Source organism: Scylla paramamosain, chromosome 37 (assembly GCF_035594125.1).
Source record: "Scylla paramamosain isolate STU-SP2022 chromosome 37, ASM3559412v1, whole genome shotgun sequence".
NCBI lineage: Eukaryota > Metazoa > Arthropoda > Malacostraca > Decapoda > Portunidae > Scylla > Scylla paramamosain.
Window position 1 is genome coordinate 5,850,001 of NC_087187.1, and position 9,054 is coordinate 5,859,054.

The following is a 9,054-nucleotide window of genomic DNA, read 5'->3' on the forward strand; positions in this document are numbered from 1 at the left end:
TAATACACCAAGAAATGCACCCTGTAGTACACGTAATAGCTAAAAATATACATACACGTCACAGATATACATAGCTACACCTTCAAGAATACTTAGTAAGGCCAGAAATACACATTGAAACACGCGTAATAGTTAAAAATGCACACAAATTACAAATATACACAGCTTCACCCTCAGATATACTTAATAAACTTATAAACAGTTCTGGTCGCCTAAACAATCTAATTTACCAACACGTAATAATATATACGTAAGTACATGCTATATTAATTTATCATATACAGAAGAGAAGGAGGTTTAATGAATCCGGAGGCAGTGTATGTAATAAATCAGCAGTTTTGTACAGGTGAGGCCATAAGTCTTGTCACCTGTGCTCACTTCCCCTGATCTGCTGACAGTCTTCCTAACACAACCTGACAATTAGTAGAGTCTCTCCAGGCCAGACAACTTGAGATTGAAGGAGAGGAAACTCAGTAGGAATGAAAGAGGTATGTTTACTGGTACCTCACTTCCTCACCACGCTATGTGATTTGAGACTGAAGGAGAGGAAACACAGTGAGAATGAGAGAGGTATGTTTACTCGTACCTCACTCTTTTTCAACGGCGCATGTACAAGCTCCAAATAAAGGCAACCTAGCAACCTGTCCCCAAGCCACCTGAGTGAAGGAACCCCACCACGCACACTGCTAACCCACCTTGTACAATACCGCACTTGCCACGCCACACCACATAAGGCGCCGCTGCTGCATAATGGTGATGGTGGAGGTGGTGGTTGTGGTGGTTGTTTAAAATAGGCCTTCGCTCACCTGTTCTCTAGCGCACACTGTGGTGGAGGTGGAGTTTTTAAGTGGAGACGCTAATGTGGCGTGCGTTCAGAGCGTGCAACGAAGTGAGGCGCGGCAGGTGTGTGTGTGTGTGTGTGTGTGTGTGTAGGGTGTATCACAGGCAGTTAAGTGTCCGTTTTACTTGAAGTATTTAAGGCAGTGCTGTCATCGCTAGTGCTGTTAATTTATTAACCTCCACCTGCGCTGTTCCTTTTTGCTCAATACCACCACTACCACCAGCACCACCACCACCACCACCACCGCCAAAATAATTTACCACCCGTCTGTCAATGGTCTCTGTTTATTGCCGTCCCATCAATACCTGCGGCCACACTATGTTACTGTTAGTGGTTGTTTCATGCCACATTGATGGATAAAAGGAAGCTCCACATAAGGACTGCCACGTGGGATTTTTTTTTTCTCCTTCTTCTTCTTCTTCTCCTTCTTCTTCTTCTTCTTCTTCTTCTTCTTCTCCAGCTTCCATTGTGTTCCTATGTTCTACGTGTATGTTTGGTTAGTGCAGGTTAGTGTGGGGAAACTGAACAGTCTTAAATGAACAGCTTGTGTAGTCAGGTATTGGAGGATCCTTTGTTCTTTAAATTGAAGGTCTGTCGCTGTTTTGAATTTTTTTTTTTTTTGCTGTTTTGATTTTTTTTATTGCTGTCTTGATTTTTTTTCATTTTTTATTTTAGTTCTTTTTATGCTGTTTTGAATTTTATTTTTTTTTATTTTATTTATCTTTATTTTTTAGTGTTTTAAATGTTCTTTTTTTTGTTCACTGTTTTGAATTTTAGATTTTTTTCCGGTTTATTTTTATTTATTTATTTTTTTTCTGTTTTGAGTTTTAGGTCTTTTGCTGTTAAAATCTTAGGTATTTTGCTGCTAAAATTTAAGGACTTTTCTTGGTGTAAGTAAATTTTAGCTCTTTTGCTGTTTTGAACTTTGGGTCTTTTCTTGCTTTGATTTTTAGATATCTTTCTTTTTTCTTTTTTTTTTTTTAATTTTAGGTATGTTGTTGTTTTGAATTAAAGTTATTTTGCTATTAAAATTTAAGGTCTATCCCTGCTTTGAATTTCAGGTCTTTTGCTATTTCATATTTGGTTCTTTTGCTCTTTTGAATTTTTATTTTTATTTTCTTTTCTTTTTTTTTTCTTTGGCTGTTTCGAATGGAAGATCTGTCTCTGTTAAGATTTAAAGTCTGTCTCTTTTTTGAAATTAAAAGTCTCATGCTGTTTCGAACTGAAGGTCTGTACTTACTCCGAATCAAAGGCCTGTCTCTGTCCTCCTTGTTTGAAATCGCTTATCAGAACACAATCACGTACGTAACTTTCACCACCACCACCACCTCCACCACCACCACCACCACCACCACCAAAGCCACCAACGCCACCACCACCAACGCCACCACCACCACCACCACCACCACCACCACCAACACCACCACTACTACTACCACCACTACCACCACCACTACTACCACCACTACCTCACTACCCCCAATTCTAACCCAGCAACATCCCTAGCCTCCAATCCACTCCGTGACTTGATCCGAGCACTAAAATTACCATATGAGGGAGTGAGTAAGGCCTCTCTCTCTCTCTCTCTCTCTCTCTCTCTCTCTCTCTCTCTCTCTCTCTCTCTCTCTCTCTCTCTCTCTCTCTCTCTCTCTCTCTCTCTCTCTCTTACATATGGTGGCCCACTTGGTTCTTCTGATTCATATCTATTTAGAGAGAGAGAGAGAGAGAGAGAGAGAGAGAGAGAGAGAGAGAGAGAGAGAGAGAGAGAGAGAGAGAGAGAGAGAGAGAGAGAGAGAATATTCAACATGAGGAAGTAGCAAAGACCTTTTTCTCTCACGACCAAAGATGCCGTCAAGTTCAGAATTAGTTTTAGGAGGAGGAGGAGGAGGAGGAGGAGGAGGAGGAGGAGGAGGAGACAGGGTGGTAAAGTGGAGGAGAATCTGGGAGGACGTTTGAAGGTGTGAAGAGTGGGGATGAGAGAGAGAGAGAGAGAGAGAGAGAGAGAGAGAGAGAGAGAGAGAGAGAGAGAGAGAGAGAGAGAGAGAGAGAGAGAGAGACTGAAAACAAAGTGAGAGGAGGGAAGAAGGAAGCAGGAAAGAGAAAGAGGAGCGAGAGGAAAGGTAAAAGAAGAAGAGAGAAGATAAAAAGGAAGAGAAGAGAAAGAGAAAGGAGAGCGAAGGAAGAGGAGGATAAGAAGAGGAAGGAGATGAGAGATAGAAGGAAGGAAGAGGGAAAAAGAGAGGGAAGGAAAGGGTAAGAAGGGGGGAAAGAAGAAGAGGAAGAGGGGAGGAAGAAGAAGAAAAGGAAAAGAAGAAAACTCTCCTTATTTGGTGATGACGTGGTGATGGTGGTGATGGTGGTGGTAGTGGTGGTAGTGGTAGTGATGGTAGGTAATGGTGATGGTGATGGTGATGGGCACATAGGCTAGGTTTTTAGTTGAGGTGATGGTGATGGTGGTGTTGATGGTGGTAATGGTGATGGTGATGGTGGTGGTGAAGGTGGTGGTGATTGTGGTAATGGTGATGTTGGTGGTGATGGTGGTGATGGAGGTGGTGGTGGTAGTAATGGAGATGGTGGTGATGGTAGTCTTTGTTGTGATTTCATTGATATGGATAAGATTAACTATTCTCTCCTCCTCCTCCTCCTCCTCCTCTTCTTGTTCTTGTTCTTGTTCTTGTTCTCCTCCTCCTCCTCCTCCTTCTCCTCCTCCTCCTCCTCCTCCTTATCTCCCCTCAGAGGTACGTGAACCCATTAACCTGAAGAAGAAATATTACGTTTCCCTTCATTCCTCCTCCTCCTCCTCCTCCTCCTCCTCCTCCTCCTCCTCCTCCTCCTCCTCCTCCTCCACCTCTCCGATCTCTCTTCAGTCTTTCCATCTTCCCTCAATTTTTTATCATGTCTCATCCCTTCTCATCTCTCCTCCTCCATTTCTCAATTCCCTTCAATCTTCCTCTCTCCCCTTCCTCTTCTCTTCCCCCTGTTCCTTGTGTTGTCACTCCTTATCGTAACATACACACAAAGACCTCCTGTGTGTGTGTGTGTGTGTGTGTGTGTGTGTGTGTGTGTGTGTGTGTGTGAGGGTTGTCCCATCACACTGCCTGACACACTGAGAGGAACAAGACGGTGAGGGGGAAGGAGGGAATGATGGCAGAGGGAAAGAGTGGATGGGGTGCGTGATGTGATGGGGGAAGGAGGGGAGAAGGCCTTGGGGAATGGGAGGAAAGATGGGAAAGGGACACACACAGGGAGAATAAGAGAAGAAAAGAGGAAAAAAGGGAGGGTGTGATGAGAGGGGAAGAGGAGGAGGGGGAGGAGGCCTTGAGAGGTAGGAGGAAAGAGGGAGATGAGATGTAGAAGATAGAGGGGAAGGTAAGGGGAGGGAATGTAACGATCAACTCGGGAGGGAAGGGTGGAGAGGAGAGGAGGGGAGGGTGGTGAGGTAGGGGATGTGGGGATGGTAGCGGGAAGGGGAGGACTGGGGAAATGAGGGGAAGATGGGGAGGGTGAGTGAGAAGAGGATAGGGAGAGGGTGAGGGGGAGGATGAGAGGGAGTGACTGGAGGGGTTGAGGGGAGGATGGGAGGGGGGAGAGGGGGAAGATGGGGAGGAGGTGAAAGGGAGCATGGGGAGGGGGTGAGGGGAGGATGGGGAGGGTGTGAGGGGAGGCTAACAATAGAACGGCCTCGTAGGGAGATGCTTAGCTGTAGTCTGGCTGAGAGAGAGAGAGAGAGAGAGAGAGAGAGAGAGAGAGAGAGAGAGAGAGAGAGAGAGAGAGAGAGAGAGAGAGAGAGAGAGAGAGAGAGATGTTGTTCTTGTTTTCGTAAAGCTTGAAATAAACACGTAAAAAGGAAAAAAAGGAAAAAGACTAAAAATAAGGAGAGAAATTGAGAAACAGGTGAACAAACAAATAAATACGTAAAGAAAGAAAGAGAAAGAAAAAAAAAAAGAGAAAGAAACTCTCACAGCAAGAATCACACACACACACACACACACCTTTAATTATATATACCTTCGCTTCACAAACATTCCTAGACAATTAGTACATTTTATCACCTGTGTAGGAGGGAGGGAGGGAGGGAGGGAAGGAGGGAATGAAGGAAGGAGGGAGGGAGGAAGGAGGGAAGGAAGGAGGGAGGGAGGGACAGATTCACCTCCAAATCTCTCAAAGCGGTCCAGGGTCAAATATTTATAAAGCGCTGCACTTTATAACACACCAGGAAGCAGCTTGGGACACGCACAATGTAAACCTCCGCTTGCCTCTCTCTCTCTCTCTCTCTCTCTCTCTCTCTCTCTCTCTCTCTCTCTGGGTTGTAATCTTTTCTTCCCGCTTTTTTGTTGTTATTTTTTTTAATATATATTGCATATGTGAAGGAAGCCAGCCAAGAAAAAAAAAAAAAAAAATAGGATAAAAGTTTGTTATTTTCTCCCGGCATAGGAGCCGTGAGACAGCAGCTGCTGGACGAAGTAATCTTAGCCTACTAATCTTCAGACAGTGAGCATTTATTTCTGAGCAAAGATATGATGTTTTTGTTTATTTGCTTCCTTTTTTTTTTTTAATCGCGATCTACACAATGAAGGAATTAGCAATGGAATTAATGAACTGAATGAATGTACCTACACCCATCATAACTTTTGTAACCCAGCGCAACACTCAGACGGAGGTGCTTATGTTTAGTGCTATTCAGTGAAGGTGTGGGAGGAAGAGGAGGAGGAGCACGCCTTATTTACCTGTTTGAATTTTTACAAGATTGAATCGAGCTCTTAATGTCCAGTTTTCATTTTCATTTGCGCCATAACCTAAATCAATTCATCAATCAATCATTTTAATTTTTATTTATTCATGTATTTTAACAACCATTATTATATTTTATGATTCTTTGTACTGTTCGCACACACTACGTACTTCCTTCCTCTTGTAATGCATTCCACTGGTCCACTGATCTATTTGGAAAACTTTAGAACTATTTCTGCATCTCCTTTTGTCTTGTTGGTTAGTTTCTATTATTGTTTTTGATTTGTTGTTGTAACGGTTTTCCAGTGATAACAAATCCTGAGGAGTATGTATAAAGATATGGTGATTGCTGATGTTATCTCGTCTGTGTGTGTGTGTGTATGTGTGTGTGTGTGTGCGGTTAACGGTTTGCAGCAATAAAAAACCTGGGAATATGTATAAGGTATGTTGATATGTTGTCTGTGTGTGTGTGTGTGTGTGTGTGTGTGTGCGCCGGATAACTGCTTCCAGTGACCAAGACATCTGAGGAATATATCTAAAAGCTGGTGTTATCTGATGCCTACAGATGTTGTCTAAGTAGTGAGTCATATCAGTGTCTCATTGCAATCCTGCCTCCCTGCTAAGGCTGCAGCCCTCCAGTGACACCCACTCACCATGCCTGTTTCGTGTCCTTCTGCCACTCAAGTACCATCGTCGCCAGGTCTACATTTAAAGTGGAATGACCTTCCTAATCGGATTCGGTTGGCAGCCCTGTCATTACTTGATCAGGCTGGATTAAGATATGAAGGGGGCCTACATAGAATCGGAGTGATGGGGGCGGTGGCTGCCCCTGTCTCCTTCCTCCCTTCTGTCAACCATTCCTTTCCTTCGTATATCGCCGAATGGATTCTCCCTGTTGAAGCGAGTAAACAGCCAATACAATTACAGTTAGACAATTATGCTTATTTCTAGTGACTAATTTATTGAAAAGAGCGCCAGATGATGCGCTGCGTGTCTTTTGATCTCATTAGACTCCCTAGAGAGAGAGAGAGAGAGAGAGAGAGAGAGAGAGAGAGAGAGAGAGATGGTGTTTGTATTCATGGAAGTGAGCTTTAATTTGAGATGCCCAAGCCAAAAAGGTGTCGTCACATCCAAGCCTTTGTGGACAAGAGGTGAAGGAGGACAAGGCTCAGTCCCTGAGAGCTGCTCCCCACCAGGCCTTGCCTCACCTCAGATTCTCAAGATACATAACCATAACCAGCTCCTCATGCATCACAAATTGGTGCAAGACTGGAGGCTGGACTGGAGGCTGATTGCACTCATATCTGATAACATGCTCACCTTCTCTTGCCGTTGTGTAAGAACACAAATGATGTTATTGTGCTTGCAAAAATACAGTTAATATTCAGAGCACTGCACTGAGTTCATTGTACCTTAGCATCCCTCTCTATCATCACAGCAGTATATAAAGACCGAGGTGCTGAGGTGAAGCTCCTGAAGACCACCACAGCTACTGCATCCCTCCCACACACACCCTGGCCTCCTCCCCCCTGGGTGTGCCATAGCAGCAAGTCCTGGGAATGCTGATGCAGTCCACCACCCACATTCCTCAAGTTTCACACTACCTTCACACTATCTAAATAGTGTCAAGGATAATAATCCTGTGATTTAAAAGAACTTCAGGAACTAGGACGGTTTTACTACCAAAAAAGAGTATCTGGTGAATTTCCAGTACTCAGGTATTGGGTGAAAGAAGGAGTGAGGTTTGGGCAAGTGTGTCCAGCAGGCGTGTGCACTGGTAGGCTGAGCACAAAGTTTCCTGTGGTAGTCTGAACATGTCAGTGCGTCTCCTCAATGCTGCTGAGCCCTATTTGTACATCAGAAATGCCTTTGCTTTTCCACTTGTGGGTCCTCCGAAAAAAGGCGACTCTGACCCAGTCGTGCTGACCTCTATTTCACTGGCGGTGACTGTCGGGATCCTGCTGCAGTATTATCTTGATGCCAAAGTGTCAGGCAGGTCAGTGCGGGTTTGTCCATTCTCCCTTCTCCAGCAGCCATTTCTCCACTGCCCTTGATGATAATGTGTCACCTCTATTGTGTTCCTATCGGCTGCTGACTTGGTGGTGTGGGTGGTGGGTGTTGCAGGAGCCTGGCAGAGGAGCAGGTGGAGGTGTATGAGGCGGTGGCAGAGAAGCTACACACTCAGTTTGATCTGGACGGGCGGGCGTGTGTCCTCAGGTTCATCTGTGAGCTGCAGCAAGGACAGCTGGGGCACAGCACCGTGGCAGGAAAGATCCTGACTGTGCTGTTCACGTGAGTGCTGCTGTCATGCTGTGCTGGTGGTGGTAGTGGTGCTTATATTGAGCATTTTAAGTACTGAATAAAAGGTTAACTAAAATTTGAAGAAAAAAAAATTCTATTCATTTGCAACAGATGGCAAAATGAACTCACAATAGTTGATGAGAATTCTCAGAAAAAATGATAATAACTTCATGATTTACATTGAGAATGGTCCTGATGCCTTCCTGACCATTACTTCCAATGTGAGGTCACTTCGAGGATCTGTATTAAGCTTGGCTCAGCACCAGACTTATTCCTTTCTCTGCTGACGCTTACATTTGAGTAACCCAGGACAAGATCACTAAACAAAAACAAGGTACAGGCATCAGCATGTGCAAACTAATTCACTCCTTTTGCTGTCAGTGGTACCTTTCAAAAGTATACTCTAAACAGGCAACAGATTACTCTATCAAGCTTAAAGTGATTCATCTGATTCATCTGATTTACTTTATCCTTGCTGTTTGTGGTCCTTTGTGCCCCATGGCATTGCAGACCTCACACCCTGAAGACAAAGGGCCAGCCGTACCTCGCCGCCAAGGGTCTGGGCCGCAGGAAGGATGCTGCGTGTGCCTCCCATTACAGCTCCTGCCCCCACAGTGTCTTCCTCTACTTTGAGACACTCAGGAACCTCACCACCACAAACCCACACAACAGACATTCCTGAGCAACCTTTACCGTCAGCAGTGCCCCAGATAACTTCACTACCAGTAACCAACAGCCCAGACAGTTCTTTCTGCCCTCATGCCCAGAGCACCTTCACCACCCAGCACTTCTGACACTCCTGAGCAATCCAGTACCCTCATATCTCTACTCCCATGCCCACAACAGCTTCACCACTTCCTCACAGCCCAGCGGTCTCCATGCTACCTTGTCATCACTTGTCATTCTTTCAAAGTATCGTAGGCAAAGTTTTGGTTCTTATCTCCAGCCTGTACCTCTAGTCAGTTTTTTGTGGATTAAGAATAGGTTCTGGAATATTGGAGAATACATGAGAACATATTTGTGGTATATGTCAGTCTATAAGAAGGCCATCTGTTTGTCTGTTTACTAATACTAGTGAACTACATGTGGAAGAACAGGGTAGATACCGAACAAGGCTGTGAATGTGCTAGTTTCTGGTGTTTTCCTCATAAAAGTCAACTTGTTTTGATACTGAAACATTG

At 44.5% G+C, this 9,054-nt stretch overlaps 3 protein-coding genes across 3 annotated transcripts in view; all 3 read left to right on the forward strand.

Annotated features, from left to right (window-relative positions):
• LOC135091216 (uncharacterized) overlaps positions 1–7,191 on the forward strand; it is a 15,409-nt gene extending 8,218 nt beyond the window's left edge. Inside the window, exons 4-5 of the mRNA XM_063988660.1 lie at positions 6,786–6,908; positions 7,117–7,191. Of these exons, the coding sequence (XP_063844730.1) occupies positions 6,786–6,908; positions 7,117–7,191 (198 nt within the window). The remainder of the gene's footprint in view (positions 1–6,785; positions 6,909–7,116) is intronic.
• The window catches only part of LOC135091562 (uncharacterized), a 78,527-nt gene that overhangs the window by 60,677 nt on the left and 8,796 nt on the right, over positions 1–9,054 (forward strand). The gene's annotated exons all lie outside the window — the stretch shown is intronic.
• LOC135091217 (uncharacterized) lies at positions 6,039–8,555 on the forward strand. Its single transcript, XM_063988661.1, has 3 exons — positions 6,039–7,568; positions 7,697–7,864; positions 8,384–8,555. The coding sequence occupies exons 1-3, from the start codon at positions 7,387–7,389 to the stop codon at positions 8,553–8,555; spliced, it is 522 nt and encodes a 173-aa protein (XP_063844731.1). The 5' UTR covers positions 6,039–7,386.

Coding starts and splice junctions, on each gene's coding strand:
- LOC135091217 (XM_063988661.1), top strand. CDS start 7,387: ATGTCAGTGCGTCTCCTCAATGCTGCTGAGCCCTATTTGTACATCAGA. Junction 7,569..7,696: donor GATGCCAAAGTGTCAGGCAG/GTCAGTGCGGGT, acceptor TGGGTGTTGCAG/GAGCCTGGCAGAGGAGCAGG. Junction 7,865..8,383: donor ATCCTGACTGTGCTGTTCAC/GTGAGTGCTGCT, acceptor ATGGCATTGCAG/ACCTCACACCCTGAAGACAA.